The sequence below is a fragment of the Leuresthes tenuis genome, unplaced genomic scaffold (assembly GCF_036924035.1).
Source record: "Leuresthes tenuis unplaced genomic scaffold, fLeuTen1.0.hap1 SCAF_1, whole genome shotgun sequence".
NCBI classification, from domain to species: domain Eukaryota; kingdom Metazoa; phylum Chordata; class Actinopteri; order Atheriniformes; family Atherinopsidae; genus Leuresthes; species Leuresthes tenuis.
The window spans coordinates 23,875,399-23,891,858 of NW_027325355.1; the positions used below are offsets into that span (position 1 = coordinate 23,875,399).

The 16,460-nt window shown below is 43.1% G+C and overlaps 2 protein-coding genes and 1 long non-coding RNA gene across 3 annotated transcripts in view; 2 read left to right on the forward strand and 1 right to left on the reverse strand.

Moving 5' to 3' along the window:
* mgat5 (alpha-1,6-mannosylglycoprotein 6-beta-N-acetylglucosaminyltransferase) overlaps window positions 1–14,002 on the forward strand; it is a 91,993-nt gene extending 77,991 nt beyond the window's left edge. The window contains exons 12-17 of the mRNA XM_072371237.1: window positions 501–650; window positions 9,039–9,185; window positions 9,261–9,377; window positions 9,995–10,069; window positions 11,014–11,171; window positions 12,550–14,002. Coding sequence (XP_072227338.1) covers window positions 501–650; window positions 9,039–9,185; window positions 9,261–9,377; window positions 9,995–10,069; window positions 11,014–11,171; window positions 12,550–12,748 — 846 coding nt within the window. The 3' untranslated portion in view covers window positions 12,749–14,002. The remainder of the gene's footprint in view (window positions 1–500; window positions 651–9,038; window positions 9,186–9,260; window positions 9,378–9,994; window positions 10,070–11,013; window positions 11,172–12,549) is intronic.
* Window positions 1–16,460, forward strand: part of r3hdm1 (R3H domain containing 1) — a 367,959-nt gene that overhangs the window by 137,633 nt on the left and 213,866 nt on the right. The gene's annotated exons all lie outside the window — the stretch shown is intronic.
* The window catches only part of LOC140276318 (uncharacterized), a 195,955-nt gene continuing 194,254 nt past the window's right edge, over window positions 14,760–16,460 (reverse strand). The window contains exon 2 of the long non-coding RNA XR_011908974.1: window positions 14,760–15,994. This is a non-coding gene — a long non-coding RNA (uncharacterized lncRNA). The remainder of the gene's footprint in view (window positions 15,995–16,460) is intronic.

The window sequence follows — 16,460 nt, forward strand, 5'->3', positions numbered from 1 at the left end:
TTCCTGTCATAAGGAGAAAATGGCCGGCTTTTATCTATACTGCCTCCCTGAAGGATTCAGCCTTAAAAGCACTCGGCTGTCCTGAAAGTTTCTCTTCTTTGGCTCAGAGTTAGAGGACAAAGTGAAAAGTATTCTGAACTTTTCACCCCAAACAGAAGACACAGAGAGGACCAGCTAACACAGCAGTGAGATTTTTTAACGGATCGAATGCACACCTCCCCTGTGATGAAAGACACAAACATGAGTTTCTGTGGAAAGGTAGCAGCCAGGTTCCCTTTGAAAGCTTTAATGGGTTCTTGATCGAGTACATGGCAGATCAGGTGGTTTATTAACAATGGCTGCTGCGTGCATTGATGCTCCTCTTTCAACGTCAGCTTTCATGTAGCTCGAACAAAAGGCCACTTGTCAAAGCTACAGATCCAAAAAATGTCCAGTTTAACCTGAAAATGTGTTATTTTACTTGCATGAAAAACTCAAATGTACCCGTTTGTTTGTTCCAGGACAAGAAGAAGTACCTCGACATCATCCACAGCTACATGGAGGTTCATGGCACCGTGCACGGCACCAGCACCGTGCACCTCCCGAGCTACGTCAAGAACCACGGCATCCTGAGCGGCCGGGATCTGCAGTTCCTCCTACGAGAAACTAAGGTGAGAAAAATGAGGCTTCAGGGAAATGAGTGCGAGGATGAAGGGCTTCTTCTGTCCTTGAGCCGTGAAATCTCCTCTGGAACATTTCATCATAATCACTGCTGTGAGAGGGCTTAAATATAGAACTACCAGAGGAAATAATGGCTGTTAAAGGTACCTTTATGCTACCGGAGACCCTCCTCTGAAAGAACTGAAAGTGGAGAACCACTAAAAGGATTTTTTGGATGTCCAAACGAGAGCTTAAAGAAATTCTAATGAAGCTCTAGACTCTAATGGCATCCAGATTATTTCCACACAGAGCAGAAATGTTGCTCCTCAAACACATGAGAGAAGACGGCGAAATGAAAGCTGGCGCTGGCTTTAGCCTTCATCCTTTCAGAGAAGAACGCTGTGGAAGGGATAGACGACGCAGGACAGCATGGATCGTGATTGTTTTAGAAAGAATACATTGTGATTGATGCAGTTTTTCTCCTGAGGAGGCTCCCAGCATTGCTTCAGCCCTGAAGAGCTCTGGGTCTGTACCGAGCAGCTAAAAGAATGGATCCACAGAAGCAAAGCTGCATTCGGCATCAGAGCAGATCGTTTAAAGCAGGGATGTCAAACTCCGGTCCTCGAGGGCCGCTGTCCTGCAGGTTTTAGATGTTTCACTGCTTCAACGCACCTGAATCAGATCAATGCATCATTAGCAGACTTGTGCAGAACTTAACAATCCTTCGAAGCGATCCACTTAATCTGAATCAGGTGCGTTGAAGCAGGGAAACATCTAAAACCTGCAGGACAGCGGCCCTCGAGGACCGGACTTTGACATATGTGGTTTAAAGCTAACAACTCTGAAAAGGTGGTGCCAGACGGTGGGGTTCAAATAGGGGACCTGAGCTGTATTATACGGTCAGAAAGTGCGTTTTCTTTTAATTCTAATGTTAAATATCATGAATTAATAACAGTAGAAAAACATCTGTTCCTCACCAGGTGTTTAAATCAGATCAATATAACTTCAGATAAACAACAACACACGATACATTACACAGATATCTGTTCAACAAAAACTGAGAACTAAGTTCATTCAACCTGGGAAGGGTTATAAGGCCATTTCCAAACTATCTGGAGTCCATCGTTCTACAGAGAGAAAGATTATTCACAAGTGGAAAACATTCAGGACAGCTGTCAATCTTCCCAGGAGTGGACGTCCCAGCAAGTTCACCCCAAGGTGAAAAAGCCCAGAGCTACATCTCAGACTCTACAGGCCTCAGTTAGCATGTTAAAGGTTAAAGGTCATGACAGCACAGTTAGAAAAAGACTGAACAAGGATGGCTTGTTTGGAAGGGCTGCAGGAGAAAGCCTCTTCTCTCTAAAAAGAACATGGCAGCACAGCTTAGGTTTGCAAAGCTGCATCTGAACAAAGCTCAAGACTTCTGGAACAATGTCCTTTGGACAGACCAGAGCAAAGTGGAGATGTTTGGTCCTAATGCACAGCAGCACGTTTGGAGGAAACCAAACACAGCAGATCAGCACAAACACCTCATACCAGCTGTCAAGCACGGTGGTGGAGGGCTGATGATCTGGGCTGGTTTTAACTTCAACTTATTGCCTCTAAAAGCGGTTCTACAAGCTGTTGGATCATGGGAATGTACTCAGTTCTTCACATACTGGTTCTGCAGGGTAATGTGTCAGGTGTTGACGGTCTTGAACTTTAAACTTTAAACTCAGTATTTGCATGTTATGCAGTTCTGTGTGGAAACCCTTGAGGGAACGGCCCATTAAACCCCACAAATTCTCAACATTTCTGCTGGACTGTTAAAGAGTTTGCTCGTGCTCTAGCTGCTTAAACAACACATTTACTGGTACCTGCAAACAGACTGCCTGAACTAATTAGCCTCTCGGGGTTTAACAGTCGGCAGAGCGCACAGTAAAGCTACTCCTGCTTCTGTGGATGTTGCTGTCGACGTCCGAAATATGATTATTCTCATTGCCCTCGACTGAATTTCCTGAAATAAACTCGTTTGACACGCTGCACAGAGCGAGATGAACGGTGTCGGTGATCAAAGTAAACATTCTTACCACCTTTGCCTCTCACATCCATTTCATATCCGTCTTCCACTAACGTCTTTGCTCATATATTAACTATGAATTTTGCATGTAAAGTCGTGTTTTTCATGCATCGTATCACTTCAACACTCCTCCCGTGGCTGGAATACAGTGTAATGAACTCACTGAGTAATGCAGAGCAACACTGAGCTGTTTCTTTGTGGTATGATCATCATTTACATGTTTTCACCTTTATCAGGTTAGATTTACATTTGGATAAAGTTGCAGATCCCCTCCTATAGTTACCTCCCTTCAGATGCTCTCAGTATCGACTTTTCTGGATGTATTTCCATAGACATCCCTTCTTTTTGTCGTCGTCACAAAGCGCCTGGATTTGTTGAGTTAGGTCCTGACTTTAAAGGGGAACTCCAGTATTTTTAAACCTGGACCTTATTTCTGGCATGAAATCCGTTCATCTACTCACCGAGAACAGTTTGGTGAAAGTCGGCGTCCTTCGGAAGATATTTAGATAACTGGAGATCCATATAAGGAGTGAACGGGGCTTAGAGGATGCAGCCTCTAAATAAGGCATTATCTGTCTTTATTTCACCAATACTTTAAGAAGAATGAATGAATGAACGTGTGCTATAGCTCTGTTAGCTCATAGCTGCTGTTATGTGGCTACTTGCAGCTATAGGAGAGCTAACGGAGGGATTTCTACACAGGCACTCTACTGGGACCACTTCATCCACACGCCCCCCTGCAGCACAGCTTATTCACTCCAGTAAGAACGTCCATCTTACTCAAAGTTGTCGTCCACGTCGTCAAAATCTGATAAATATCCTGCCATGTTGCACAAAACTATCAGCAGCAAACTCTGTGTGAAGTTAGCCGACTGTCACAGAGCACGGAGTGAATAAACTGTGCTGCAGGGGGGCGTGTGGATGAAGTGGTCCCAGTAGAGTGCCTGTGTAGAAATCCCTCCGTTAGCTCTCCTATAGCCGCAAGTAGCCACATAACAGCAGCTATGAGCTAACAGAGCTATAGCACACGTTCATTCATTCATTCTTCTTAAAGTATTGGTGAAATAAAGACAGATAATGCCTTATTTAGAGGCTGCATCCTCTAAGCCCCGTTCTCTCCGTTATATGGATCTCCAGTTATCTAAATATCTTCTGAAGGACGCCGACTTTCACCAAACTGTTCTCGGTGAGTAGATGAACGTATTTCATGCCAGAAACAAGGTCCAGGTTTAAAAATACCGGAGTTCCTCTTTAATCCCAGCAGAGACTTTACTGCAAATGCAAATCATGATCCACTGCTGTGCACAGAGCTCGTTTTACTTAACAAATTAAACAAGCAGAAGAAGAAATGAGAAAACAGAGTACAAGTGCAGAGTGAAGCAGGAGAATTAGACTTTATAAAACATTGTGACTGTAACAAAGCCAAACGCTGGACTTATAACTCAAGTTTATTCACAGCATTTAACAACTGGAAGGTTTGCTTTCTACACATTCTATATGCAGTTAAATGTCTTTCAGGTATTTTTAAGCCAGAATTACAAACCTGTAGCTTGACCGGTGGAGCCGGTCTGTTTTCCCACCTTAAAAAGAGTCCCTCGCTGTTATTATAATGTGTTCCTTTCTTGTTCTGTGTGTCATTTCACTCGGGGCGACGGGATGAAGCCCCACCCCAACCTTTACCCTCAACTTAAACGTTCTCCGCCTTATTAGAACTGCGTCAAAAGACATTTATGGATAATTTCATGAGATCCTGATGAGTTTAAACACAAACTAAACACCGAAATTTGGCTGCTTATTCTAGATTTAACCAGATAAAACTAAAAATATTTAAATCGAAAGCTAAACTTCTGTTTGTGTAGTTGTTTAAAGTACTGTTTAAACTTTAGTTTGTCATTCTCACCGATTCTGCTGCCGTTCTTTATGATTTAGGTAAATTATTAGAGTTTAACTGCAGCCTAAAAACGAACAGACTATTAGTTTGTTCATTTCATTGCTGTTTTTCATTGATTATAGTCCTGATAATCACATTATATGTCTGAAATTTAGTGAAATTTAGATGTGTTGCACTATTACTGATAGTCATGAAAGTCAGACTGAGCTGTTGATGACATATTTATAGCATGACTTGATTGAAAATTGAAGGGTTTCTTTACAATTTTTATGCTATTTTACCTGCTCTTTTGAGCTGAGTTTGACTACCAAGTGAAAAGGAGGCAGAAACGTAGTTTTTTTCCAGGTATTCTAACGTTATTATGGCATTACTGTGACCTTGAATGCTACAATCATGTTGTGAAAGTCTGATATCGTAGCCCAAGTTGGAGTAAATAAAAAGCCTGAAAAAAGCCTGAAAACTAAAAGTTAACAGTGTCTGTCTTCGACTTTGGAGCTCCTAATAAACCAGTGAGGCCGGCCTGCTTCTCTTATCTGAAATGTGTCGGACAAGCGGGCCGAAGCATGTGCTGACAGGTGAATTCATCCTTCTGTTCGGGGCTATTTTGGTCATATGTGCCAAAGGGCTGAGAGCAGAATATCGATGCACAGTGAGGGAGGAAGATTCCTCCAGCATACCAATCAGCAGAGGCTTTGATACGGATCGTTGTGCTGCAGACAGAGTGTATTTGATGGGTTACACTCTTGACTTCCTGTGCACATGTAGACACAGAATTGTTTGAATGTAGGCTAATAAGGAGAATCTGGGTCAAAGCCATCCTCCCATTGATTTAATTTTTAAAAATCCATACCAAGCACATTAGAGATGCTGGCTGGTATCCATTTACTGCTCCTCTGAGTCCTTCAGACTGTATGGATTCACAGCTTTTTCTCTTTGTCTCCTCCCTTCCTTCCTCTCCATAAAATGTGGCCACGGTTTCTCACAGAAAACGGGCTTTGCTGCCACCTGGTGGCAGAACTGTGCTGTTCATGGAAATGAGCGCCAGCTAAAAATGTCACTGATCAGTCATGCGGGTGCAGACATACTTGATGGTACAAAACGCTGCTTTGTGTGTTGAAGAAAGTGTATTTGTCCTGCAGATACACAAACTAATACAAACCCACAGAGCGGCCATTGTGGCCGGCCGGTTCTCCACTGACTGAGCACTCCCTCCTTAAAGTCTCTCATTACTGTGGACAAGCTGCTTCTGGCTGTGAGACGCTGCCTTACAGATATCTGACTGACGTAGTTCCCAATCTGTACCACATTTACTTGAATAAACAGTACTGTTAAGAGGTCTTATTTCTTTATGTATGTTTTACCAGGTAAACAGGAAAACATACATAAATATAAAGACATATAAGGTAAAAACAGTTCTAAACAGCTTTAAAGTGAATCTCTGGTCTGAGCTCCTTTATTCTCCAACTCAGCCTGAACCCTCTGAGACCAGCTTTCTGTCATTTCTTTAAGGAGTCTTCAGGAATAGTTCTCCAGGCTTCTTGAAGGACATCCCAAAGCTCTTCTTTGGATGTGGGCTGCCTTTTGTTCCGTTCTCTGTCAGATGATCCCACACTGCTTCAATAATGTTGAGGTCCGGGCTCTGGGGAGGATTCATCCCTCCATAAGACCTGTTGCCACTGATTTTCAGTCCACTTCTTGTGTCATTTGGCACAGCTCAGCCTTTTCTCCCTGTTTCCCTTCCTTAAGAACGGCTTCTTGACAGCCACCCTTCCATGGAGCCCATTTCTGATGAGGCTTGGGCCAACAGTAGATGGATCAGCTGAAGGTCCAGATGCATCTCTCAGGTCCTGTCAGGTCACAGCTGGATTTTTTCCTCTTTCTTAAGGACATCACTTTCAGATCCTGTTCATCTGCTGTAGATAGTTTTTTAGGCCTGACACTTCTTCTTTTGTCCTCCACTTGTCCAGTTTCCTCAGATGTTTTAAGGACAAACTGCACACCATGCTGAGATATGCCAAGTTTTCAGCTAATAGCTCTTTGGGAATCACCTTGTTGCTGCAGAAATCCTATTTTCTGTCTGTCAAACTGTGTTTTCTTTGCTGTTTTTCACAGATGCAGCTAAAGAAATGGGAACAAATGATGTGTCTTTGTGACAAAGTGTCTAAAGATCCAATTTAAAACGGCTTCTTTGCTAAGTTGTCTGTTATGTGTCGACTCAACACTGGTTCATCCCTTGAGTTTGGAGCCTTTTTTGTGCCTGAATGACTCATAGGTCAAAGTAGGTTGGCTTTCCTCTTAAAAATTAACTGACAATGAGTGAAAAAGTAAAAAATATCCACAGAAAAACTTTGAAAGACCTTCAGAAAGTCTGGAGAACTATCGATCGAGACCTCTTTGAAAAGTTACAGGAATGTTTGGCTGCTTGGAAGCAAATATAAAGACATTAAGGCTGGACTTTTGTACAGTACATGAGAGGTACTTGTTGCAGGCTGCTTTCGCATTACTGGATCATTTATCCTATTAAAGGTAAAATGGATCCTCCTGATTGGGTTGATTTCCATGACTCATCCCTTGGTTATAAAGTGCTTTCACATCCTCATCTGCAGAATATCTGTGGGAGTTATTGACAGAAGGGAGATTCTTCACTTTACTGCACCCTGTTGCCTCTGCTTTACTTTCTGCTGATGACATTGAAGTTGTGTTGAAGAAGTAACTCCTGCTATGAGCAAACAAACGACCCTGCCGGGTGTCTTTGTTATTCTGGTCCTTTCAGTGGCTGCAGAGTAAAATCTGACAGGCTGCCTCCCTCCTGCCTTCAGAGCTGGAGCATGTGTTGGCAGCTTGAAAGGAGTGTGAACTCAGGCTGAAGCTGGTGTTGACTTCTCTCATCATCCACCAGCAAAACTGTCGCTTCAGTTTCTTTAGTCTGCTGTTTAATGTTTTTAATCTCTTTAACTGGAAGAGTGGTGACATACGGACACTAAAATAATGAAATGTCAGTGTTGTGTTGATAATAAACATGATAATATTGGGATTTTTATCTAATATTATCACAAAATAATATTAATGTTGTTTGATTTTATGATATTTCGTGATATTGTGGCATCAAATCACAATATTTTACTGTGATATCACAATTTAAATCAGGATATTGGGTTGTTTTGATACATTATTACCATATTCTGACATCCTGAGATCTAATTTTCGCTCCTATTTTAGTTTATTTTTTAATTCCAACAAAGGGAAACAAAACAAAGTCTGAAGGCAAAAATCTTTTTTCTTGAAATTGTGCTTTTGGCCACAATGAACTGCGTCAGATCCATTTTAAAGGAGGGTTATCAACAAAGAAACATGTCAGACTGGAATGGAAACATACTTCATGTTCAAATTCTTCAAAAAGCAGTTTGAAAGAGAAATAATTGGAGCTGCAAACCAGTTCAACAGGATTAACTCTAAATCTGGAAGAGCTTTCAGTTAACCCTAAAATACAGACACCAATCGGTTGGGCTGTAGCGATACATTAATCTCACGATACGATACGATTCGATACACGGCATCCAGCCAACGATTCGATACGATTTAATACACATCATTTTCTGAAAGATTTTAAAGGGACAGTGTGATTAGAAAGATTTGAGTGGTCAGTTAGACTAGAAAAGCTATGCAAGCGCAGCCCATTTACATTCCATTATTTGGTAAAAATGATATTCACCCATCATTTAAATATAATTATAACATTTTCTGCCCATAATTCGCTCAAAAGTACAAGTTTAGCTGTTCTCAAAAGCAATATAAAACTTATGTAAACTGGCTGCCCTTGATTAAAAATGTCATAATGTACAATAATTCCTCATCAGAACAGAAGGGCTGTAGCGATTCACTAATCATACGATACGATACGATACGATATGATACACGGCAACCAGCCAACGATTCAATATGATTTTATATGATTTAATACACATAATTTTCTGAAAGATATTAAAGGGATTAGACAGGAATTGAACCGATGGTCTGACCTTTGAACCGGAAGGACAACAATATTACATCATCAACCTGCTTGTTTTACTTGCTAAATACCATAAACACAAATCCAAATTCTCTAATCACAAACCATCTTTTTTCATTTTTGAGAAGCAGCTAAAACAATAAATTACAACAATCCTTCATTCTATAAACAGAAAAGCCATCAAAACCACTGAACTATGCACTTTATAACATTTTTATGAACTAATTTATCACTGTTTTGTATTATGTTAATGTTCTGTGTTTTCACTAATTGTAACGTCTGTCTTTTCAATAAAGTTTGCAAAAAAAAAAAAAGATACTCGCGGCTGAAGAATCGATACTTTATTGGGAAACAAAATATCGATATATATCGCGGTATCGATAAAATCGCTCAGCCCTCCTAATCGGTCTGTTTGTTGCTGTTTTTCCTCTCCGCTGCAGTTGTTCGTGGGTCTGTCCTTCCCGTATGAGGGTCCCGCCCCCTTGGAGGCCATCGCCAACGGCTGCGCCTTCCTCAACCCCAAATTCAACCCTCCGAAGAGCAGCAAGAACACAGACTTCTTCAAGGGCAAACCCACTCTGAGAGAGGTGAGAGGAGGAGGGTGAGTCTGAGGCTCGCTGTGGGATGTGTGGCTTTGCTCACGTCTGCTCTCCTGTCCACAGCTGACGTCTCAGCATCCGTATGCAGAGGTGTACATCGGTCAGCCCCACGTGTGGACGGTGGACATCGAGGACTCTGCAGAGGTGGAGAGGGCCATCCGCTCCATCCTCAGTCAGAAGGTAACAAGGAATACGCAATCTAGAGATGTCTTCACGATTAAATGCCTTTATTTTTCACTTAAATACTGACGTTCAAAGATTAAAACAGTTCGTAATCACATGATGTGAAGCGAGGCAGCTTTGCTACCAAAGAAAAGAGTCTCTGATAATCAAATCTGGACATTAAAAAGCCAAAGAGAAGAAGAATCAAAGGACATCCGGAGCCATAAATATGCAACTGGGTCGGAACAATGGTTTGTTCAGCGAACAAAGCCTGCAGAGCCTCGTTTGCTTTGTGATCAGCCGCTACCCACCAGGCTCCAGCTTGGCCTGCCCCCCCCTCCGTCCCTCCACTCGTCCTCCAGCACACAAAGACGCAGAGAGCGACTAAGTGGGACAACAAAGGCGGCAGTTGTTGGTCCTCCTGCTTGAGGTTTTTATCTGCAGAGTGTGCAGAGGTCGGGGAGCCTCAGGAGGCAGAGGTACACAGAGCGGACAGCGAGCTCATGTGTCATCAGGACGACTTATCGCACTCAAACACAAAGTCTTTGTAGGTGAACTGGAAACTGTGCCTTCACAGGCCCCGTGAGCCAAAGCAGCACTCTCCTGACACTTGTTGGCTTGTGTTTTGTGATCAGATCGAGCCCTACCTGCCCTACGAGTTCACCTGTGAGGGGATGCTGCAGAGAGTCAACGCCTTCATTGAGAACCAGGTACCTAAGCTCCTAAAAATGTGTAAAAAAAACTGTAATTAGACTGGTCCAGCTGGAGGATAAGTTAAAGGGTTAAGGGTTAAAAAATAAAAGAGACTACAGCTACACAGAGATGAGCCTTCTGAGTGTTTCTATCCCTAAACTGACCACAAAATGTAAAATCTCACGCAGCAACTGATAGGAAAGGATAGAGGAGTAATTACAATGAAGCTGGTCAGTGAACACACAGTTTCTTCTTCTCTTCTGATATAAAATCTGTGGCAGGAAGTGAAGTTAAGACAAAATTAAAAGGATAGAGGAGTAATTACAATGAAGCTGGTCAGTGAACACACCGTCTCTTCTTCTCTTCTGATATAAAATCTGTGGCAGGAAGTGAAGTTAAGACAAAATTAAAAGGATAGAGGACTAATTACAATGAAGCTGGTCAGTGAACACACCGTCTCTTCTTCTCTTCTGATAGAAGATCTGTGGCAGGAAGTGAAGTTAAGACAAAATTAAAAGGATAGAGGACTAATTACAATGAAGCTGGTCAGTGAACACACCGTCTCTTCTTCTCTTCTGATAGAAGATCTGTGGCAGGAAGTGAAGTTAAGACAAAATTAAAAGGATAGAGGAGTAATTACAATGAAGCTGGTCAGTGAACACACCGTCTCTTCTTCTCTTCTGATAGAAGATCTGTGGCAGGAAGTGAAGTTAAGACAAAATTAAAAGGATAGAGGAGTAATTACAATGAAGCTGGTCAGTGAACACACCGTTTCTTCTTCTCTTCTGATATAAAATCTGTGGCAGGAAGTGAAGTTAAGACAAAAACTGAATGACATTCAGTTCTAAAACTGGGGGAAGTTTGCTCTAAATCTTGATGTGTTCAAAACCTCCTGAAACCAAAGCAATGAAGCATTTCTGTGGTAGTGGTTCTGTTTAGTGACACGGCGCTGTGTTGTCAGGACTTCTGTCACGGACAGGTCATGTGGCCCCCCCTCAGCGCCCTGCAGGTGAAGCTGGCCGAACCGGGCCGCTCCTGCAAACAGGTGTGCCAGGAGGAGCAGCTCATCTGCGAGCCGTCGTTCTTCCAGCACCTCAACAAGGACAAGGACCTGGCCAGGTGGGACACACGTGCACACACATGTGCACACACACATGCACACACACATGCACACAGTTGTCCACAAGGGGGCAGCAGACACAAGTCTGTGTTTGGTTTGTTGGGGCCCATCATGACAGAGCTGACCGTTTTCAGCTTCTTTACATTTATGTTTCTGTATTTAGCAGAAGCTTTTATCCAAAGCGACTTACAAATGAAGATTTAACAGCTATATAAATGCTAATAAACTACAGAGGGACTATCGGGAAGGTGATATTATTAGTTTCACTGAGACATGCCTGGAGGAACGACCTGAACTCCTCTCAGTTTTCAGACTTTATGGGCGGACAAAGACAGCAGATAGAGTTCACCTGTTCCCTGTGACATCAGCCGACCCCAATCCATGGAGATCTGTCTTTACTAAAGTTTATCATCTGATTTTAGTTTTATTTTCATTTTATTCTGTATCCACCTGCTGAAAAACGCATCAGAAACAATGATTTATACCAGGGGTATAAACCTTTGTGACATTGAGTGCCAATTTGAAATTTTCTTGTCAATGAGTTAAAATATAACACAAAATACAAGAATATTTCCAACACAGCAGGAATTTTATTCTATCCAAAGCTGCATAAAATCCCATTTCAAGAGGGATCTCATTTCAAAACACTGCTTTCAGAACCTGGTTTAAAACGAACTGCACTGGGTGGAAATACAGACACTAAAGTGCATCAAAAAACAACAACTCTATTATGTTTCTGTATTTATCAGACGCTTTTATCCAAAGCGACTTACAAATGAAGATATAACAGCTTTATAAAAAGCTAACAATAAGCTCCATAGAAGGAACCCAGGAGTCTGACTCTGTCAGAGGGGACAGAGTAGAGATAGGGTGCAGGCATAGAAGGAAGTGCAGAAAGATAAAGGTCAGAGATAGAGGGGGGAGGGAAGTACAAGGTAAGTGCTGGGATAGGAGATGCTCTCTGAAGAGCTGGGTTTTCAGGAGCTTCTTGAAGATAGACAGGGACGCCCCTGTTCTGGTAGCGCTCGGTAGGTCATTCCACCATCGTGGGACGACACATGAACAGAGTTTGGATTGTCTTAGGCGTGGTGTAGGAGCTGCTAGACGACAATCCTGGGACCAACGGAGGGACCCAGTTGGGACAGAAGCCTTTGAAGAGCATTCAAGTAGATGGAGCCGTTCCATTGAGCTCTTTGTAGCTAACATCAGGGACTTGGATCTGATGCTAAGGGCAGCCAGAGGAGCTCAATGAACAGAGGGGGGACGTGTTCTTTTAGGCTGATCCAAGACCAGACGCACCGCCGCGTTCTGGACCATCTGCAGAGGTACAAACAGAAGCAACACTGAAGACGTGCCTGTGTGTGTGTGTTTTGTCAGGTTTGGCGTGGACTGTCAGACGGTGGAGTCGAGCGCCGACACCGTGGTGCCGGCCTACAGCGAAACTCGCCACCACTGCATCTTCCAGTCGGACCTGCTGCTGTTCAGCTGTGCGGGCGCCCACCAGTCGCTGCACCGCATCTGCCCCTGCCGCGACTACATGAAGGGCCAGGTGGCGCTCTGCAAAGACTGCGTATAGCACCGGGACACGCCGACGCAGCGCGGGGGGGTGGAGCATCAGGTAGTAAGGAAGCCTGTTTGAGATCTGGACATCCCAGTCATGCAGCTGTCAATCAAACCCACACAGCAGACAGAAAAAAAAACATTCTTCATATTTATTTTCTCCAAGCTGCATCTGTCAACCCTCAGATTCACCAGCAGGGGGCGCCGTGAGTCCAGGAAGCTGTGTGACGTTACTTGAATCAGCAAAGGGAGTGTTGTTAGACTTTGAAATCACAGCCTGGGTGGGCTGTACATATCAGTGACTGCCTGTCCATCTCCAGGTTCTCCCCTCCGGCTGCCCGGGAGCAGGGAGACTCTAACGCCCCCCTCCTGACGCCGCCTCCACCCCTTTCTGCTCGAATCTGAAACTCTTACTCTTTAGGTAGGTTTGCACTGGACTTACAGACCCACACATCCAGATGAAGAAGAATCCAGTTTTACACTGTAACCATGTTGTTCCTCTCTGCTCACGAGGTGAACGAGTAGATCTTTAGATTTCTGTTCTGGGATCATTTTCATCTCCTGAAACTCGCCCCCAGATTAAGTGTTTGGTTCCAGTCCGGTTGGATTTTCACACGTTGAAGATGAATTAGACTGTGTGTGTGTGCAGTTCTACAAAAGGCCAGTAGAGAATTATGAGAATCCTTCAGCACAGCGTTCGATGCTGCTCCCGGAGAGGCTCACGCTGTCCTGTACAGAGTCGCCGTGTCGTAGGATGTCGTGTCGTAGAAAACTCAGAGAGGAAAACCTCACGAAGACGTTGGTCCTCGTCTCCACGTAGAGCAAAACCGCTAAAGTACAACTCCACCTTCATCTCTCACCTACTAGACAACAGCTGTAAATGTTTTCCAGCAAACTGTAAGCAACAACATGCCAACGAAGCGTTCCTGCAGCGCGGAAAAAGCCTCGCCGCTCCACGTTTTCTATGAATAATCGTTAGGTTTCCTAATTTGCCTGCAAACAAAAAAAAAGTTTAAAAAAAAACAAAAACATTTGTAGTTCTTGTGGTGAATGGAAAAAAATGCACTAAATTAATCTATTTGCAGAGGTTTAATGAGATATTAGTGACACTGTACATTGTTCATATTGGTTTTAAAGTTTTTCTTTTGTATTTATTTTGTATACAGATCTTTATCGCTGTGTTTTGCAGGAAATCTTTTGTTTTTTATTTATAACGGGTGTCTTTTTTTTTTCCTTTTGACATATTTTTATTTATGGATGGTAATTTAAGTTTAATTCGAAGTGTATGATGAGGACGAGGCGCTTTGTCTGCTGCTCTTTGAGATGTTAAAACTCTTCTTCTCTCAGCAGCAGCTGACAAACGCGCCTCAGTTTATCGTAAAAACAGCAGGACTTTCATACACTTTACTCTTATTTTCTCTATTTGCACAACTTCAGATTCAGCTGCACCACTTTTGTTGTTTTTATGGTTCTTCTTCTTCTTCTTCTCTTACTTTTTAAACAGCTCCACGATCCACCGTCAAGTTGGTGTTTAAAAGAAAATGTGCCTTTTTTTTTTGGGTGGTTTCAGTTTGCTTCTGTTTGATGGTCCAATGGTACGGTGCGGCATGTCACAGTTACTCTAACTTTACCTTTTCCAGATTAATTTCTCTAAAAATGAAATCGGTTCTTTGTAAAAAAAATCAATAAAATTCGACAGCCAAGCTTTGGAAAAGCATCGGAGACGTGAGGATGTGTGAAGTTCAGGAACAAATAATGTTATTTTGTCATGTTTGCCATGCAACACGAGAAGCCTAACAGCAGATTTACATGTTTTATAGTAATTAGTTTACCCAATAGAGTGAGCAGTAATGAGAGTAATCAGATTAAATGGGTTTTCTGATCTTTTATTGCCTTAAACTGATTACTCGCAGCAGTCTGCTTTTCCTTCAGCTGAGCACATGTGACCCGAACAGGTCTGAAACACTTCTTTCACTCGGCACCGCCCCCCAAAATGAGCAGCTACCATTCAAACCCGTTTAGATGCAGCCTTATGTGGGTCAGAATTCAGCAAAGGTTTGGTTTAGGAGCACCTACCATCAGCAAAGCTTGTACAGAAGAAGTCATCGTAGAGCTCAGCACTGAATGTCTACTTTGTTTTAAGAAGGAAAAACTTTTTACAGTCACACAACATTTGCTTTTCGAGCTTCTTTGTTCGGCATCCAAGGTCTGAAACGGCAGAGTGGCGAAGGCTGTGGTGCGAGCTGTGACAAGGTGACATTTCATTGTTTTCTTTGACGAGTCGGAGGGATACAACTTTATTTTTAAATAAATCTTTTTTCTGTGACAAACGGCTCAGATTCTGGATTTGTTGAAACATCACAGCAAAACACACTATTTACACACAGAGAAAGAAGGATTGGGTTTGTCCCACCAACTGAGCAGAAGTTAAATCCCATCAAACCACGGCACAACGTTCACATTCAGGAACAGGAGCGGCAGCTCGTGAAAAGAGACGGCACATATTGATCCTTGATAAACATTTGAAAAGATAAATATTGACCCATTTAATTGTTGGCCGTGTGCGTGAGACGGGGACAGTAAATATGTGAATCATAATGTAGCTACTGTACACAGTCCTGTTTGTGGTAGAAACTCATTAATGTGATCTTTCCATCCCTGATTTAAACCACAGGGACTAAACTGCTGAAATCACTGTTATGACCGAACATGAGCCTTAGTTTCAGGCAGCTGCAGCTCAAACTGACCAGGGATCAGGGGGGTGGATCACACTGTCGGCACTGAGCTCATCACAGATCCAGTTCAGTTTTGGACCTGGCATCAAGACTTGATGGATCTTATTTTCAGGGCGACAGAGAGGACCGAGGCCCAAACTAACTGAGGCGCTTGTCAATTCTCTAATTTGTCTCCTTGCTCCTCCGTCTTCCTACCAATGACCAATAAATAAAGTACAACTCGACCATCTCAACTGGCTCCTTTCGATGCAAAGGAGCAGCGACTCTAATCCAAACCCCTCCCAGGTGACCGAGCTCCTCACACCATCTCTAATAAGTATGACACTTTGGGGGAAGATCATTTCAGCCTCTTGTATTCATGATCTCTGTGTATCACTTCTATTACTCACAGCTCATGACCACGAGCTGGTAAATCAGCAGCTTCTCCACCACAGGACTGCGGATGGTGCCCCGATCCGGCTGTCAAGCTCCTTTTAACAACACTCCTAGATACTTAAAGGGGAACTCCGGTATTTTTAAACCTGGACCTTATTTCTGGCATGAGAACAGTTTGGTGAAAGTCGGCGTCCTTCAGAAGATATTTAGATAACTGGAGATCCATATAACGGAGTGAACGGGGCTTAGAGGATGCAGCCTCTAAATAAGGCATTATCTGTCTTTATTTCACCAATACTTTAAGAAGAATGAATGAATGAATGAGAATCAGCACCTCCAAACCCAAGACTATGGTTCTCAGCTGGAAGAGGGTGGAATGCTCTCTCTGGGTCGGGAACGAGATCCTTCCCCAAGTGGAGGAGTTCAAGTATCTCGGGGTCTTGTTCACAGTGAGGGACGGATGGAGGGGAGATTGACGGCGGATCGGTGCAGCGTCTGCAGTGTTGCTCTGCAGCGACCCGTCGCTGTGAAGAAGGAGCTGAGCCAGAAGGTGAAGCTCTCTACTTACTGGTCAATCTACGTTCCTACCCTCACCTTTGGTCCCGAGCTGTGGGTAGA